The sequence below is a fragment of the Vicugna pacos genome, chromosome 15 (assembly GCF_048564905.1).
Source record: "Vicugna pacos chromosome 15, VicPac4, whole genome shotgun sequence".
NCBI classification, from domain to species: Eukaryota; Metazoa; Chordata; class Mammalia; order Artiodactyla; family Camelidae; genus Vicugna; species Vicugna pacos.
In genome coordinates, this window is record NC_133001.1 from 16,251,763 (window position 1) to 16,271,533 (window position 19,771).

Here is a 19,771-nt window from a genome sequence, read left to right on the forward strand (position 1 = left end):
CACAATGGGTCCACTTAATTTTGGTGGGCTGCTTGCTGCTTCTTCAGCAAAGAACAATCAGTAAAGATTTGGAGGGCACTTGGGGACAAGAGAGGCAGCCATGTGAAGGGCCACGTGCGTGTGACTTTCATAGAAAATACTATTTGGTGATGATGAAGTATGTGAAGGGCATCTGCGCAGAAAGGAAAAACCGAGGGTAGGGGAGTAGGGGGAGATCAAGGGCAGCTGGCATGCACCCTTATCCAGCAAAAACACGCGATGTTAAGCCACTCACAGGGATTATAGTGTCTTAATTTTTTAGGAAGGATCGGTTGTTGAAGCAGGCAAATTCCAGCCTGGGGAGACACTGTGTTAAAATCTGAAGGAGGCTTGCCCAAGAACTATTTAGGTATCTTTTCCAGGTCTCTGAGATTACCAGGTGCCAAGGGAGCGCGCCCCACACCTCACCCCCACCTCTCAGCATCCCGACCCCAAACCGAGGCCTTTAAAATGGATTACAGAGGTCCGGGGCCTACAATCGGCCTCCCTTGTGTCCTTTTCTTTCCTTTTTTCTACCTCTCCCCGATTTAAAAAACAACTGGGTGTGCCCACCCTTTTAGAAGGGCAGCCCCATCTGAGGGGGCGGGTCCCGATCCCGGCGGGCTCAGGCCCCGCACGTTGGCGGGAGGCGGCGGCGGCGGGCCAGCGCGGGTCCGGGAAAGGCCAAACGAACGCTGGCTGCCGCGCGCCGCACTCCGCGCTCAAACTCGCGCCTCCACCAGCTCACGAGCTGCGCCCCACCCTCTCCGTCACCAAAGGCGCCCAGCCAATGAACGGGGCGGAAAGGCCGGGCCTGCGGGCTAAGCACTGGGAGGGGGAGAGGCGGGAGGGGGACGGGAAGTCGAGGGCGGGCTGCGGTTGAGTGACAGCTCGCTCGAACCAATCCTCTGCGAGGCTTCTCTTCGCTCTCCTCTCTGCTCCGCTCAGCTCTTCGTCCCACCTCCTTCTCCTCCACCCCCTCCTCGCTCCTTTGCGACCCTCCCCACTTCCCTTCCCCCACTCTGCGGGCAAATCGCTGCTGGAAAGAGGCGGGGGCCGAAGCGGCGGGCTCGCGTGGAGCCCTGAGGTGGGATTGACGGGCGGCCTGGCCAGTAGGAGGTAGGCTAATGGCGCGGCTGTGGCTGGAACCGGCCAATGGGCGGGCGGGCTGGGGGCGGAGGCCCAGGTTCCAAACGCTCCGCGGCGCCATGGGCTGAAAACTCAACCGAGATGGAATCTCCCAGTCTGAACCGGTTTCAACCGGTTCCGAGTTTGAGGCACTAGGAGGAGGGGGAGAAGCGGCTGCAGCGGCCGCGGCAGGAGCAGCGGGAGCTACAGCATCAGCAAGAGCAACAGTAGCTACAGCCCCGGCGGCGGTGCCTGTTCCAGTCTTTGCTGCTGCAGTCCGTGCAACCACCCAGAGGGGGAGGGGGGAACCACCAGTCGCTGAGGAGCAGGAAAAGGGGGGAAAGTTTAGGCGAGCTTGGGTGGGGGGGGCCCAGCGCCGGAGCCGCGTGAGAGAGGGAGCCGTATTTTGGTAGGGGGGAGTCGGACTGCAGCTGGCAGCAGAGCGTCCCCCGACCGTGTGGACTCTACATCCCCTACTCCTGCCGCTTCTGCTGCCGCCTGTGGCTGGAGGGTCCCTCTGGGGCTGAATCTTTGGGACTTGACCCCGTTCCCCTCCCCCTTTCCTCACTCCCCAGCCAGGCGGGAGCATTTATTCCACAGATTAATTCCCCTTCTTTTTTTGGGGGGTCGGGTGGGTGTGTGTGTCGGGAGGAGGTGTCCCTGAAATAGTAAATATTGTTGAGCTTTTTTTGCCCTTATCCTCTTCGTTTTTTTTAATCTTCTTTTTTAAGGTGGGAAAACTGAAACCCACCTTGATTTCCTCCCCTCTCCCCCCTCCCCATCTTCCCTCGTCCTAATCCCCCGACAAGGAAGGAAGAAGCAGTTGGTTCAATCTCTGGGTAAGTCGACTGTGTCTTCGGGGCCGGGGGTCGGGCGGCGGCGCGGCCCGGCGGGAGGAGGCTGGCGTGGGGCGCGGCGGCGGCCGCGGGAGGCGAGCCCGGGAGGCGGCGGCGGGCCCACAGCAGAGCCTGCGATTGAATGGAGCCGCTTCTGCCGCTGGGGGATGGAGGCAGGGAGGCGGCCGCGGGAGGGGAGCGCTTGCTGGGTCTCTGGCGTGTGCGGGTAGCCGTGGAGGAAGGCAAGGAGTGTAAAGTGAAGAGGGGCCCGGTGCGGGGGTGGAAGGCCTTCCCCGGCCCAAGGGGCTGCGGAGAAGTTGAGATGATTTCAGGAACATCTCTGTAAATTATTAGGAGTGGAAGTTTCCAGAAATATTTAGTGCAGCAGCATTGAAACGTCCGCCTGCATCACGTGGCCCTTCGGTGGAGAGCCTGGGATCGCGGGAGGGAGGGGCTGTTGAGTCCCTGCTCCTCCTGCAGGGAAACTCAGATTTTTTTTTTTTTTTTTTTTTTTTTTTTTGCTGAGTAGAATTAGAAGTAGGAAAGAATAGTTTTTTCGGGAATCTACAGATGAGGTTCGGTGCTGTAGTTTTCGGGGACTTGCATGTGTTAAGTGATCGAATCATTCTGCTGGCTCTGTACAGTGGATGATACCCTGATTCTCCTTCATTACGATATCTGAGTGTGAGGTGGGTGGGAGGAAGTGGTGTACTAGAGGAAGCATTAAAGATTTGCCCAGTCCGGACCTCTGATCACGCAGAGGCCATGCTGCATAGAGAATGGGGCGGTGAACTTCAGGCGCCTGGTCTAAATGCCTCCTCCGAGTATGGGCGGGGTGAGTGCGTGCTCCTGTGTGCTATAGTTAGAAGTGCTGCAAATCGGTTCGGGTGGGAAGACGGGGGAGGGCGGGCCTTAGTGAGGTGTGTTTCTACTGAATGAAGCAGGCAATTGCCTACACACCTGAAATAGCAGTCTTTCTCCTTGTAGCGACTTGACCTACTATGTAGTTATCATTAAGCAACGGTTATGATTTTCTGGTTTTTGGATGGGAGCTGACAGTGTGTAGCTGCCTGTCTGTTCAGTTTGAAATGGCAGTGAAGGTATTTTGGTAGTCACTTGTAGAGCCACCACATGGCTGGATAATACCTTGTGTATTTGTTATACAGTGAGTGGATTTTAGGATTGAGTGTCCAAGGAGAAGAGAAAGCTTTTGTGGTTTCTTTAACCTCTCCCGCTGTGGCTGTTTGCTGTCCGCCTGATTGTGTATCTTCAGCGTGCGGGACACTGCTGTTAGTGGAAAGAATGTTTTGGAAGCTGATTTGGAAGACTAAATGTGCTTGGCATTGACCAGAAAGCCGCCATTTCTGTACTACGTACAGTTCAGGAATAAGATTGGTCATTTCGAAGATAGCCCTGATTCTAAGGGTGACATACCCTGTTGTATTTAACACAAGCTTCTGTTCTAAACCTGATTTTTCACGGGATTTTGTCTCGAACTCTGTAAGGACAACGTGTTTGAAACTTTTTAGGCACTTTATTACGATTTTGTCTATTGCATTATAAGTAGGACTAAGTAGGAGAAAAGTTTGTTCAATTTTTACCCGCCTACCCTCAAATAGAAAGCTTTTGAAACGCAGATCTTAGTTCTTTGTGGAACTTGCTTTTCAGCCTCAATTTTAAAGATTGTTCTGGTCCTTTAAAATTGTACGGCACTTGAAGGGGGGAAATTTACGCTTTCGTTTGTAGACTTTGTATTTCCTTTTTTATGTTAGCGTTTAGATCAAAGATTGTGTATGTCAGTTATTCTGTGTAAAAAATGTTTAATAACTGCTGTAGAAATTTTTGAAATCTTACTAGTTTTTACTGTCAATAATGGATCAAAAGACTTGAGAAATAAAAATCCTTGAACTCTTAACTTCTCAATTTCTCAATTTTTACATTATATCTAACCTGACTGATCTTTCACACTTTTGCTTTGTTGTAACTGATCTTATCGTTAAATAAAACATTTGAGTTAAAATTGAAATTGCTTCCTTTATTAAGAACGTTTTAAAATTTATAAATTAGCCAAGAAATAATGTCTTTTTCCTATCAAGCTAGTTTGTCCAAACAAAATGTAATCAAATTAGCCACCCATTGCCGGATCTTGGAAGGTTAAGAGTGGGAGAAATAGAGATGACCATCTGACCTTCTTGGGTCTAAGTACAGTAAACCAGAGGTACTTAACCTGAGGTTTCATGCATGGCTTTCAGAGTGTCCTGAATCTTCTGTATACAAAATTGTGAATTTTAAATGATTTGGCAGGAGCTATCCTGTTCCTCTGATTGTGAAGTATTTTGACCCAAAAAAGGTTCAGGAGTACTGATTTAGACAATGAGACTTAAGTGGCCCTGGCTTTGAAGAAAAAGCAACAGTAAAGATTTTTTATAATGCTGGGCAATAAAAATGTGAATGTATGCCAGCATGTTGGAGTAGAATCCTCTTAAAAGGGTAACATTGCATATGAACCAGTAGCTTTTAGCCAGTGCATTATTTGAGGTGAAGGAGCTCATTTATCTGTTACGATACAATTTGTTTTTATTTAGAAAATAGTTGGCAAGCTTTTTACAGCTTGCTTGGCAATGAATACATGGAAATTTTTAAAAATCTTGTTTGACATATTACCGTGAAGTTTTTTTCTAGACCATACATTCAAGGAGTTTTGAATGCTTGTAATTTCAATCCCCAAATTCATTCAGGGATGAAAGTACAAATATAGATGGTTTAATTGAGTGAAGAAGCTTAAATTCTGTACAGGTTAAAGATACCAGGCTTGTTTGACTTGTTCCTGCTAAATCATTGCTGTATGTAGGACAACTAATCAGCATCTTCAATATATCTTAAAAGTTAAGGTAACATGAAATAAGGGAAAGTGAGCTTTTACTGAACTGCTTAAACCCTACTTAGGAAGAGGGGGAAAAAACCCATATATTTGAATTTCATCTGTACTTAAAATTTTGAGATCAAGACTGAATTGTATCAGTTTATAGGGTCATAATTTCTTTAATAATCATTTTTTAAAAGGGTTAAGGTAATTGTTTATATACATGTTAATAGAAAGAAAAATATGCTTTTTCTGGGGTCTAAAAATAAAGTGGACCCTAATGACTAATGCAATTATGGAATACCTAAGTAATATCAGTACTTGCCTTTATAATTTCAGTTGTTTGGGTAAAATCTCTAAAATACTAATAGATTTGTGAGAACATGGTTGAAGGTAAAATGACTTGAGTAGAAACTTTTTGACTGATAATATCAAAACTTCATTAGGCACCTTAAATTTTTTTCTTTATTTTCAGTAATCTATGCCCGCAATTATGACAATGTTAGCAGACCATGCAGCTCGCCAGCTGCTCGATTTCAGCCAAAAACTGGATATCAACCTTTTAGACAATGTGGTGAATTGCTTATACCATGGAGAAGGAGCCCAGGTAAAGTAGCTGATCAAAATATTACTGAAATGTAACAAAGTTGTTGGCTTTAGAATAAAACTTTCAATTACTACCTTTTTAGAAAAGTATTCTATAGTTTGTATTAAATTGGAATTATATGTTAACTCAGATGGTCTGGAGAAAGAAGTTGCATTATATTTGGAAATGGTTTAGAATGGGATGTTTTGAAATATTATTATACTTGTTCTGTCCTTAACTTAAGAAAACTACCCCATTTAATAAAAAATAGAACCCAATGTATTAAGTGTTCTATAGATATTAAAGGTTGTGTGTACCTTATATTAAATATATTTGGAGTTAATATTATCCTATATTTGAAACATTTAAATTACAAAAGTACTTCACAGGTAAAACTTGTTTTAAAAAACTAACAATACCAAGCATCTTTACATTGAATTTTAGCACTTGTAAAAATGGTACTGTTATGGTAGGGAATTATCTTACACATCATCGGTGTTTTGGTCAGTTTAAAGTTTGGGGATTTTTTTTAAATTGAGAGATATATGAGACAGGAATGTTTGTAAATTTCTAAATTTTGTATGGTGCAAGAAATTGGGCAATCTTGAGTCTTCACCCTGTGGACCTAATAATGAAGAGTTTTAAATGAGTCAAAGTTTCTGTTCTTAGATTTAAAAAAAAATTTAAGGTGATGTGACAAATACCTGTTACTACAATTTCATTGCTCAAAAGTGCATTTCTGGTAGACTTCAGCTAGTGCAGATGAAGTTGTTTGTCTCTTCAAGATAATAATTTATATTTGCATAGTTCAACGTTGAGTGCTTTTATACTTTTTAGAAACCTGAAAGGCAGATATAGTAGTATCTTTTATAGATATTTTAAAAAACCATGATATAGATATTAGCAAATGCATAAATATTTCTGATCCCTTCTAAAATCTAACATTGGTTTCACTATGATATAATAAAGAGAAAATTTAAAAGAAAGAAGGGCCATGAAAGTTGTATGAGTGGGAAAAAATTACACTGATTTTTGTAAGCTTATTAGTGCAGTTTTATGCTCCTAAGGCTTTTGATCAGTGTTCTTGCCTCCAAAAGCATTCTTGAAAAAGTTTTATTCTTGTCCATGTTTACTACTCATACTACACATGTAGTTTCCTGATTACACATTCAGCATGGACCTGTAGGCTTCATTTCATCCCAGCAAGGGTATATGGAAAGCAGCTGCTTTTGGAAGAAAGTATGAAAGTAAGGTTGAAATGCATGAAGTAAGATTGGGCTCAAATTTGACTGTATTAGAAGTACAAATTTGTAAGCCATTAGGAAGATGAGCGTTTAATTTTATCACATCATTAAGCTACCACTGCTGTTTATTCTCTGTTCTTTTTCAACCTGATTCACGTCTAAAAGTATGACTAAACAGACCCACGTTCTAGGTTTATAACTGAAGTAGCAGTAATATGAAGAATATGCTGAAAGTACAACTTTTAGTATGTTTCAGTGTTGAGATTTAACGATCTATTTTTAATTTGACTTTAATAAAGAGTAGATTTAGAAAAGTGTAAAGGCAAAATTAACTTTCCCAAAAGTAAGAATTTAATGTCTAGTTAGATCTCTCATAGGACAAATAAATTGCATAAAGATACTTGTTATAGATAAGGAAACAGGCTTAGAGCTTAAAGTCAATTAAGAGCCCCTTTTAGAAAAGTTGTATCTTTAAACTTCCTTGTTCAGTCAATTTTTTGTACACTACCTCTTTGGGGGTTTGTTTTAAATAAAATGTAGAAGGCTGTAGTGGAAAACATGTTTTCGCCGTTAGATGTCATATTTTTTTTCCATTAAGTTTTCCAGTCATTCCTCTGTAGAGTCTCATCTACAAAGTGTTGCCTACCTTATAAGAGACTAATGGATTTGTATTGAGGTTTTGTAAAGAACCTGTAATCGGAGCTTGATAGTTAGAAGGCATTCTGTGTAAAGGGTACTTTTGAAAGTATGATTTAGCGTATGTGATGTAAGCTCATTATTTTAAAATATAGTTTGGTGGGCTTTTTCTGTTTGTTTTTGGTCTGTCGCTAAATATGTACTTAAAGCAGCTAGAAATTATGCTAATTAAGTTTTCAAACTCACCTGTATATATATATATATATATATATATATATATATAGCCTAACTTTTTAAAAAGGACTATATAACTTTGGAGGGGAAGAAATTATTAGAAGGGTGGCTTTTAATTTGTAGATAGAACTTTTGCCAAAATTGGTAGTATAGTAGAATATTTAATATTGTAACATTAGAACTACCTTCTGTTATAAACATTTTTTTCTATTTTTAGCAAGTAGGCTGCTAGGAAAAAAAATGGAAGAGTTGGGTGTTTTCAATATTGTGTTAAGTGTCTTGAACTCATTTTCTATTGCTTAGCAACTAAAATACTTTCACCATTCAGTTAGTAACACAGGGAGATGCCAGATTTTCTCTCTTTAGTTTCTTTTGTATCCTTTTTAACCCCTCCTGGAGTTCTAAGTTAATAAAAGAATATATTATGTAAGGACAGTGGGATTCTGACAAATTAAAGACACTAAGATGCAAATACTAGAAGTAACTTCAGAGAGAAAAATTACAATGAAAAGGATGACTTAAAAGGAAGGAAAAAGAACAAGATTTTTAGAGACTGAAATAAATGGAGACAGTTGTGGGAAGTATTCGTTTGTGTATAGAATGCTTGTCTCTTCAGAAAATCTGATAAAGTTGTATCTCGACCAAATAATTTTCACTAGGCATGGATCTTTGGTATACTTTATCCTCTTAATGTTTGCTACTATTGTATATGCAAGTCTAGTTAGAAATGAGTATCTAGTTACATATTCTTAAGGAGAAAATCAAAACTAGTAAAAGGGGCTTTGGCCCTAGATAACTCACTTCACTATGCTCTCTCTTGTTGGTTATTATATAACACAACTATAAGCGTTTAAAGTTATCAGTCCCTTAATGAAATCAAATTTAAAATACATAATTGTATTTCAAGAACTTACACTCCAGCTCTAAGTACAGACCCTTAGGATGGAACCTAGGCACCTGATTTTTCTTTCAAGTTCCACAGTGTTCCTGGTGTTATTGTTAGGGTACAGAACAACTACCTCATTTAGTGGGTGTGCATTTGTTGACGTTTTCTTTTAAACAGTAAGCAGTGTTTATTGATGGTTGATAAATAGGGGAAAAAATCATGAATGATAATTATATCTGTTATCCGAGGAAAAGAATTCTTAACATCAAAGCCACAAGAGAAATACGATTTTTTTTTGTAAATTGGAATAAAAGCCTTCTTAAAGATTATGTGTTGTCTGTGTCACAGATAGTTTAAATAATAATGCTTTTCTTCCCCATTTTTTGGTACTTGTTTATAACCCATAGAATCAAAACCTTGATCAGGTGGTCTAAAAGAAGGATAACTGACAAATTTTAAAACCTACAAACTTTTGCTTACAACATGTGATAGAAATAGGTACAAGATAGGATCCGGTTGAGCTACAAAACAGCCTGTAAAGGTGAAAAAGATTAAGCTATTGTTTCTCAAAAAAAATAGGATTATCAGCCTTTGATAAAATGTAGTGTTCATATCATATGAAAAACTAACAGTTAAAATGAAGAAGCTACATAAGGTCAAGATGGCTAGATCTTTAAAACTATCAGTTGTCAATCATGCCTCAGTAAAACTGAGGGAAGAAAACTGTCAAATGCAAAAAGCAAATTGCAGAAGGATTTCTGTAATATACTACATATATAATATTAGTAACCACGCAACCGTATTCGTGAAATTTATACACATATTGTGAAAATACAGACAGGAAAACACTAAATTCATAAAAGTTAATTATCTCTAAAGAAGAAAGTTACAAAATTCCGTAAGTTTTAAATCTTAACTTTAAAAAAAAGACAAAGTGCAGCAAAATCTTAACATTTGGTAATTCTAGATGGTGGTTTCATAGCTTTAAATATTTCTGTGTTTGCATTATAGAAATACAAAAGCAAAAAAAATTCAAAATAAATTAGGAGGTAATATATGAAATCAAGATTTTCAGAGACAAAAGTATATTTACAAAAAATTGAAGAGACTTTTAAAAAGGTTTACAGGTCTTAATGTTTTATATTGTCTACCTGTATCTGAGGTTTGTAGACATACTTAGACCTAACTTTTATCAGTCTTCCCATGAAATAAAATTTTACAGTTTGTTAGAGGCATCTTGGTGACTCTTACACACCAGAGTATATACCATTACATACATAATTTATCTAAGTATATGTGAATGTTATATGTTGCTTTTAGTTAGTTGTGTGCTGTGAGTACTTTCATTATGTCAGAGTAGATCTTTGTTACAATTGACTGAATTTAAGTTCACTTTTGAGAATAACAAAGCAGATTATTAAAAAACTTGTTTCAAAGGAATGCTCCCATTTTTAATTGATGTTTAAGAGTGATGATGGACACATCTTTGTTTCTGTAAGGACTAATTCTTGAGTGTTTCTGAAAGTTGATAGGATCATTGTTCTATTATGATTTGTCTTTGCTCAATACAACTCAAAAGAACAAGTTAGCTTAAAATTCTTTTTGTGTTTTTTAGCAAAGAATGGCTCAAGAAGTACTGACGCATTTAAAGGAGCATCCTGATGCATGGACAAGAGTCGACACAATTTTGGAATTTTCACAGAATATGAACACGAAAGTAAGCAAGTGGTGGTTTTAAAATCCATTATTTCTTCTTTTCTTCCAGTCATAAACTTTGAGGAAGGTATCTCATTTTTAGTATTAGCATTTGTTATCTCAAATCATTTAATAATGTTAACTTATTTCAAAATTTAGTGTTAAATATAGAATTAATTCTTGCAAATAGTCCTAAGAATTATGAATGAAGTTTTGTAATTGGGACTAGTATGCAAGGTGGCTTTTTTGTTGTTTGGGGTTTTTGTTTTTGTTTTTTCTTTTTAGAATATGTGTACAGATCTAAATAAATTCTGAATGTTATTCAGAGATGAAACATAACATCAGAGGAATTATTTTGGGCAAGTAATCAATATAATACAGGCTAGGCACCTCCAAAACCAAGTTGCGTGGGCAGCCTAAGACCCTACTCATGGTACCAATGCTTTTAATGGGACAGCACTCAGTTTTTATTTGCAATTGAAAATGTTATCATTTGGGTCCTTTTTTCTTAAGTTTGAACAGAAGGGTTGATCAAAATGTGTTTTTACTGTTTAGGCTTGATGATTCACACTTTCCTTTAAACTGCCTTAAAGTAATAAAATACCGTGAATGGCATTCTGTTCAAATATACACAAGGTTTCCACTTGGTATACATTGTGTTAAAACAGAAAATGGCCATGTTCACTTCTGTTTCTGAAATCAGACTGTGTTAATTAACAGTTTTAAAATACTAATTAGTTTTGACATCTTAAATTTTAGGGCAAAAATACAGTCCAGAACTTCCTCAAAGTGCTAACCTTAAGTAACATAACAGTGTTTGCCTGTTTGCTTGCCTGGTAAATTTTGCTTTTTATACTGACAGACATTACTAATGTTTAAGTTGATTTATCAACAGTATTTTTAAAAACTCAAATTTGTCTTGTGAAAAATGAGATGATTAGAGGAACAGAAAGAAAGCAACAGGTAAAGAATTCTTCAATTTACATAAATTACAAATGATTTGGTGCTAAATTTATGCACTATGACATTTGGCTTTTATGCAATCATTTTTTTTTCTTTAAAGATGTTAACACTACCTGATATTAATCATAATGTTCCATTATGTTGATTGCTTGTAATAGGAAGAAAAGGGGTGTCTTCCTGTGCAACTGACACAGCTAGGCTTTGACGGCAGGCCTCCACAAGGTCTACCCTTTTGATTCCCTTTAACTGAATTCTGTTCATCAATTGTTTTTGTTTCATGGGCGGTGGGAGGGGAAAGGGGAATTCAATGCATAAAATAAGTATTTCTAAGGGCTCAGTAGAAATTTCTACCATAGGGATCATTTCATGCATTTATTTTTTCATTTAGTCTTTGCTGTTATCTGTCCCTCATCTTCATAACTCAGCAGTGGATTTCTCAAGTCCTGAAATGTAAAGCAGAAAAGTAATACTTCAGAATGATTGGATTATTTATGTGTATTTCCGAAGTAGTTATTTATTACTGGCCCTCAGATTTGGCTGTCACTTCAAATTTTTTTAATCAAAATACTCTTTTTCAAAGAAATGTGGATTTTCTTCATATGTAGTATCTTAATGTATAGGAGGGTTTGGGGTTTTTAGGGTATTATGATGGTGATCTGTATATTCCTTTGAACTAACTTGTGAAAAGCTTTTGTTGGGCTTCCTGCCTCAGCCCTGTTGGCAGAAAGAGGAAAATATGAATTGTATCTTCAGCAAGCTTGTGCTACTTTTTTACAGTTGGAGAAAGGACTAGAGGTTAGTAAATAGGTAATTTAGGTAACAAAGTATCAGACATAAAGGAAGAAGTAAGTAAATGAATGCAACAATGAAGGGGGGAATATTCAGTTAAAAACGGTAAGCTGAAAATGCATTGGCTAAATGGTGAAGTTATCATTAAGATTACTTTTCAACTGGTGTTTTTATGGTGGGTTTTATTTCCTAGTTTTTTTAAAGATCTTTTTAATTGGTTGAGAATTAGCAAGGGGACATACCATGTCGTAAGAAGTGCATTATTTTGACTTAACTAAAACTTTAAACACTGATTTCATGCCTATAAAATTAATTTAAAGCAAGTTTAGGGTAGTATGTTTTTAAGAGTTAGTTTAGAATTTCAGTCGATGAGAAACGGTGCTTTTTTAAAATTTATTGACATTTTTCTGAGACCTAGACCTATAAAGAGATGTAAATGAACAGAATAGAAAGCTTCACCATTTGCTGCTGATTATGAAACTTTTAATGGCATCAAATTTATAATTTGTAATTTCAGAATTTTGCTTTGGCCTTTTTATTTTTGAAGTCTTTTTAAGGAATGTTCTGCAAATGTAGGATTTTAGTTTGAAATGGCAGAAATTTTCTTAAAAGTATGAAATGTTGAAAATGAAAGAAAACAGCAAAAACATTTACTGTTTGAGCACAATGTAGTTTGGGACAGTCTATATTGTGCTTGGATAAAGAGTGCATTCACATGATCCCTTTGGTTGAAATACTAATGCTCCTATTTTATTGTGTGATGACTAACCATTTTAAAGATGAACTCTTATTCTCAGCCAAAACTTGCAATCTGAGGTTATATGTCTATATATGAATGAGTTTACCTTTCAGGTATTGTAGCTGATTCTTCCCTAATTCAACCAGATGAAACATACCACAACACTTTTGACCCTTTTCTTCCTCCTGTCTATCCACACTAATTGGTCATGGTAATAATTTTGGGTCGTGACTTCTATAGCCTTATAAATTGTTATAAATATTGTTGACTATTTAGAGTGAGTAATCAGCAGGAGGGACAAAATGGCTTGAAAGTGGTATTTGTATTTATTAACTTAATTATATTTTTAGTTATTGCTTTTATATTTGGAAGGAATACCTGAAAGGTAGATGCAGATTGCAACATGCATTTGTGTATTATTTTGACTGTGCACAAAAGTTTATCTTTAAATTAGTAGAAATAGCAACTATGAGGGTGGGGTTAAAATTTAAAATTAAACCCGTGGGCTGTCTTGCTGCTCCTTAAGTAACACACCAGTGATATTTGTAAACACTTTCTGTAGAAGGTATCTGTGACAATACTTTAATACTTGGCCAAGAGCTTACAACTTCTAGAAGATGGTAGGAAGCTTGAGAGCATCCAAGCTGCTAAATTCTTAGGAGCCTGGTCGTGTTAAAGTACGTGAGCCTATAAGCAGTCATTTATGCTGTGAATTCATATCTGGCTGCTGCTTTTCCTCCTACAGACTAAGCCCATTTGGCTGCTAAAGGGCTTTTTATTTGGTTCTTCCTCCTGGTGTGAGCATGTATAAACAGCAGGACGTTAAATAGAGTAGTAAACAATAAAATGAGGAAAATGCATGAAAACTCAGTATATGGGTGAATAGATCCTTGTTTAATATATGTAATAAAACTTGGTAGCATAATGTTTTTGAAACTTTAGCTGTAAATGTGTGAATGTCTGTCCATTTGTGAATCCTGAAAGTTGCCAGTCTTACAGCAATATATTCACATCCTTCTATTCTCCAATTTTCAGTATTATGGACTACAAATTTTGGAAAATGTGATAAAAACAAGGTGGAAGATTCTTCCAAGGAACCAGTGCGAAGGTAGGAAAATGTTGTAAAGAATTGTAAATTCAGAATTTATTATTCCTGGCATTTTTATTATAGTTGAGTATTGGACAGAGAGAATGTGTTGAATCTTTAGTAATTTATTATGTTGTGATGGATTACTGCTTTCATCATGTGGTAAGGCAGGTTTTATTTATATTTGGTGGCAAGGGAAGGATAAGGTGATTTTTTTTTGTGGAAAAGCGGAGACCAGACTGGTCAGACTTTCTGCAGTAAATATTGTGGTGAAAAATTTGTTTCAACTCATAGTTAATCTGGACCATGTTTGAAGTGAATGAAATTTGAATATGTGCTCTTATGCATTGCTTTAAGCTTATCAGACAGTAAGAAGGTAATGAGTTGTAATACATGGAATAACAAATTAAAAGCAGAGCAGAGGTAAAACCACGTTTTATAAATCACAAGGCTTTACCTTTTGAAATTCTGGGCATACTTTATAGGAGGTTCACTTCTGAAATAAGGAAAGATAAAAAATGAAGATATGGTGACGCCTGGTATTCATGTTTTAACTTTTTTCCTTTTGTACTATCTCGGCAAAAGTAGTCACAGTTTAAGAAACCTGGGGCAAGTTTAGTCTCTTGGAATTCCTTAATGTGGTTACTTCCAGTTTTCACATATAGCCTTATTATCTACTTTTTATTACTTGTTTAATCTCTGAAACATATAAAAGGAAGTGTGGACTTTATAATGGGAATCATACTACTTTGGGTGGTGTTTTCTTCTATTAAATTATGTCCCCTTGGACTATTGCTCTTTAAGATGTTGTCTTTCACCTGCTTTCTCATGTCATTTTTATGGTGGGATAGTGACCTGGATTTACTCAGTCTGACCTACATCTTGACATCTTTGTAGCATGTTCAGAGGTGAATGGGACAATTTTTAATGGCAATACACCTAATACACCATAAGCTGGATTAAGAATGGTAGTACAGGAAGAAATACTGCTCTCAAAAAAGGTTCCTGTTTCTTTAAATGTTTTATTTTGGTTTGAAACCATTTTAGGTCACATTTTGTGACCTCAGAAATTTCCATTTTAGGTCACATTTTGTGACCTCAGAAATTAGTAAGTACAGTTTGACTATGTGGCCCAAATAGACAAATTGTTCATCACTACTTGTTAGGGACCTTAGGTGCAGTCCTGGTTCCTTTACTACTATAGTTTTATATTTGTGGTTTGAGCCTCAAATTAAACTTCAGTTCCTTTTGGTTGGTACCATACCAACAAAAAATTGTTTAATTTGCTACTTCAGTACCATTTTACCATAGTAAGTCCCTCTTTAATTTTTAAACACCTAGACCTCTGCTTCCTGTGATGTAAGGATTGTGCTAGATGATCCTCCCAAGATACTTTCCAATAAAATTAAATGATTTAAAATAATACTAGCTTATCAAAGTCATGGTTGTATTTGTTACTGAAAAAAATTAGAGGATAAAGTTCTCCCTGAGGAATTGGCATTTTTTGCTTTCTGCATGAATGGGAGTGGTATTTTTTAGTTTTTATCATAAAATCAAAAGCTACATATTTCTTTTAAATATCAAATATACACATACTCTAGGGGGCATGTGATTTTAATTTTGACAGTATAGTCATCTTGTTTGGAAAAAACTGATGGGGGAAAGGTGGTGGTTTTATTCTGTGTTGGTGAAATACTTCATTTCTCTTAAAGCAGTACTTTAAAAAAAAAATCAGAATTACCTTTCCCCCTGCATTTTCCTTTGGCACTAGTGATTAAGTGGGAAAGGGAGGAGGGTATAGCTCAAGTGGTAGAGCACATGCTTAACATACAGAAGGTCCCCAGTACCTCCTCTAAAAAAAATAAGATAAATAAGTAAACCTAATTACCTCCCCCCAAAATTAAAAAAAAAAAGATTAAGTTGAATGTAAACTTTTCTAAAAGTACCTGAAGTTAGTATCACACACTAACTTTGTTAGTGATTGTCACTGACAGTGAAGTAATTACATGGAGGGAAAAATGTAGTTTCTAGTGTCTTTCAGAGGCTCATTATTAAAAGAGCAAGTAAAATGGCTCCCAGAGAATGTTAGTGAACTCTAGCTTTAGATATGCAACAGAAACTTTGCATGATGCGTTGAATGACTTGTGTTTTTAAGGTAATTGATCTCACTTATAAAACTTTGGAAAACATATTCAGTACTGTATTTTAAATTCTTTCCAACTTTGTCAATACTGGGAAGCTTCTGCAATCTTAAGATTTTTTTATCTCACAAAATAAACTAACATTTCTGAGTGTTAATTTTCCTTCATCTTTACTAGTATTGGAAATACATTAGTATAACCTCCAAACTATTATACATTCTTTTTGTTTGTAATTATCATATCTTTTAAAGTATAGCTAGTATTTGTCCAATTTTCTTAGTATATATGTGGGACATACATTGTGTATCTGCCTTGTACAAAGCACTATTAGATATTAAGACTATGTAAATATATCCCTGCATCAAAGTGTTAAAGGTGGGAAGATAAAATGTAGGTTAAAAATAATGAGAGCATTAAATTAGGTGTATATGTGAGTGCTACATATGCTGAAAGGGAATAATCAGGTTGGACCCTGTAGATAAGCTCATTCATGAAAAGTGGAAATGCTTGATTTTGATGTATTTTAAAGGAAGGATAGATTTGGCTCTACAAACAGCAAGCCAGAACAAGTTTTATACATTTTTTTTTTCAAATCTAACCTTTATTTTATCTGCTTTCAGGTTCTTGTCCATAAGCAAATGTTAAATTTTCATATGTTCTTTTAGGGGAATGGCATTTTCAGCTTAGGGCTTTTATCTAAAGCCCTTTGCCAGGAAAATAACCTGACAATTCTGGACTGAGTCAGATGTCTCTTGCTGTGTGTTCCCTTAGTGAGTCCTGTACCAGTGGATCACAGAGCAAAATTTTAATGAACAAGACAGAGCTAATAGTCAAATAAGGACATTAAAAAAACATTTAATTAAAAGATACTTTAATAAAAATAGAGTAAGGGAGATATAACATTTATAATCATTTTAATGAATTTAATTTATGTAATACAAAATTTACTGCATTGCTCTGATTTTTATCATTTAGTTTTAGGTCAGAAAAATGTTTCTTTCTATTTGGTCACCCCAACCTGTACCCACTGTAACCTTTATCCTATTTGGCTGTTGCTGTTTTTCTTTTCCTTGTCCCTCCAAATATAAACTTAATGTTGTCAGGGATCAGAGAATGTCTTTATTGCATTCTTACTCCTTGGTATATAGGTGTTCAGTTAATAATTATTTAATTAATGAATTGCTTATTATTACTTCAGTGACTAGCAGTCACTATTTGGAATTCATTCCTCTAAGAGCCTAATGACTTTCCCAATATTTTTTTCTTTTACGTGTATTTATAGTTGATATCTTAGAGGTTCAGTTTTAAAGTGAGTGTTTACATAGATGAGTTGTTGTAACTCAAGACAATTATTTTTGACTTAAGAAAGACAAGAAATTTTAAAAATGAAGTAGAATAATTTCCAAATAGGGAGTGGTTACTAGTCACTGAAGTAATTAAAGGTACACTAAGACTTGTCAGTGGTATTGATTCTGTCTTGTCTGCAGTATACATCAACTTTCATTATGCTGGTAACTTCCTTCCTTTTAAAAATAATTTTTGTATTTGGTTTAGAAAATTTAAACCATAAAGAAAGGGCAAGGGAGACCTTTGTCTCTCCCTGAAAAAAAAAATCTTTGTAAAGGAATCTCTTTTCTTTAACCAAAGGATTATGTTTAAATCTGTTAAGTGATAAAGCCATACTATCTTGATTGTCTTGCATGGTTATTGGGATATGATATAAGTGGTAATGTATGTGAAGTCTTCTACATATCTAGGTGCTGACCGTGGATAAACACAATGTGCGTTGCCAGCCTTTTTCCACAAATATTCCCATTTCTTTCCGTTTCACCAAATAACCATATAGTAGTCTCAAGTTACCTTGACAGTTCTGCAGTAGCATCCTAACTGGGCTCATTAACCACTCATGTGTATATGTTGTGTCCCTTGTAATATATTCACTACAAAGAATTAAACATGGTATTTTTAAAACAGAACTAACTAATCAGGTCACTCCCATGCTTTAAATCTTCCGTTGTACTGAATATCATGTTTAACATGTTGCCTTTAAGCAATAGTGGATTTTAAAAATTATTTGCATTGGCCCTTTTTTAAGTTGTATTGAGGTATATTTGACATACACAATAAATTGCATGTGTTAAAGTATACAATTTGATTTTGACTCTTGTGTACACCCATGAAATCACCAGTATAATCAAGACCTTCATCTTTGTGGTTGCCTTCTTTACATCCCCAGCTCCCAATCTGCTTTCTCTCACTCACTTGATTAGCTAGAAGTAGAATGACTAGATCACATGGTAGGTGTATGTTTAACTGCCCAAGTGTTTTTTTTTAAATGGTTGTATCCCTTTACGTTCTTAGTAGCAGTATATGAATATGCTTCCCATTCTCACCAAACCTTGGTATGGTCAGTGTTTTTCATTCTAGCCACTATAGCACATATATAATGGCTTATCACTGGTTTTAATTTCTGTTTCCCTAATGACTAATGCTGCTGAGCTTCCTTCGCATTGTGTTTGGCTCTTAAACAAATCCTTGAGAAGTTTTTTTTTCCTCCCATAGAATGTAATGTTTGAAACATCAGTATAATCTGAGATTTGACAGACATGCCTATATGTGTATTTTTGCCAGCTTTATACTATGATAGGATAATAAAAAGAATATAGTATTGGCTGGATTTATTTTATCTAATAAAACAAGAGGATTTTTTCAAGATGTTCTTTTACATTTCAGTACCATACATAATTGGCAGAAACTATTTTCCCACCACTGCTGGTTAAGGTAACAATTTGGTCCCTCCAGTTTCCTAATTTTGTGAAACTTCCAAAAGAGGTCCTTACTTGAAGCCTCTAACAATGCCTAATCCTTACTTCACAGCCACATAGGAGACAGGAACTATCTATAAACTTTGTAAAAGGGGGGTGGATTTTAATATAATTGTTTTTTGTTATAGGGAAAGTGTATAATTCATTCTTGATAAGTAATTCACAGTATTGTGCAATCATCATTACTATCCATCTCCAGAATTTTTTCATCGTCCCAATTGAAACTACCCATTAAACATTAACTCTCCAGTACACTCTCTCCCCTGTCCTTTTTAGCCATTATTATACTTTTTGTCTCTGAATTTGCCTATTCTAGGTAACTCCTGAGTGCAGTCATACAGTGTTTTGTCTCATTCATTTCAAATGGCCTGTTTCTAGGGTTCATGTTGCAGCATCTGTCAGAATTTTATTCCTTTTTAAGGCTGAATAATACTTCATTAGAGGTCTTGTTCAGTATTGGTTTGAGGCCATACATCCATTTAAGAATAATTTTAAGGATTTTAGAAACTACTTTTAAAAACTAATAAACATGTAGGCAGTAAGTTACAGTCTAATTCTAGCCTATCTAATGGTTACGAACTGTTTTTAGCTATTTCTCATTTTGCTGTTTGTTCTCACAAGTATTTCATTGAGTGAGGAGTAGGAACATTGTTCTGAATTCCTTTGGACAATAAGAGAAAGAGGACAAACAGCTTTATTTTGGTGACTTACCTTTCTGATGATCACTGGTGGTGGTTTACATGGATAGATGTTTAATACTGTGGCATGAGAAAAGAGCCTTTCTTTTGATTATACATGGCTTTGATGGAGGAATCTGATTATAGAGTAAACAAACATTTAAAGTAATTAGAAGGGTGGGAAGGGATGAATTGGGAGTTCGAGATTTCAGAAACTAATACAAAATAGATAAACAAGTTTATACTGTATAGTACAAGGAACTAAATTTAATATCTTATAGTAGCTTATGGTGAAAAACTATGAAAATGATTATTTGTATGTTCCTGTATGACTGAAACATTGTGCTTACACCAGAAACCGACACAACATGGTAAATTGACTATACTTCAATAAAAATATATTTTTAAAAATTAAAAATAAATA

At 36.5% G+C, this 19,771-nt stretch overlaps 1 protein-coding gene across 1 annotated transcript in view; it reads left to right on the forward strand.

Moving 5' to 3' along the window:
• Positions 1-1,202: 1,202 nt before the first annotated feature.
• The window catches only part of XPO1 (exportin 1), a 38,343-nt gene continuing 19,774 nt past the window's right edge, over positions 1,203-19,771 (forward strand). The window contains exons 1-4 of the mRNA XM_015237027.3: positions 1,203-1,985; positions 5,321-5,452; positions 10,047-10,148; positions 13,653-13,725. Coding sequence (XP_015092513.1) covers positions 5,327-5,452; positions 10,047-10,148; positions 13,653-13,725 — 301 coding nt within the window. The 5' untranslated portion in view covers positions 1,203-1,985; positions 5,321-5,326. The remainder of the gene's footprint in view (positions 1,986-5,320; positions 5,453-10,046; positions 10,149-13,652; positions 13,726-19,771) is intronic.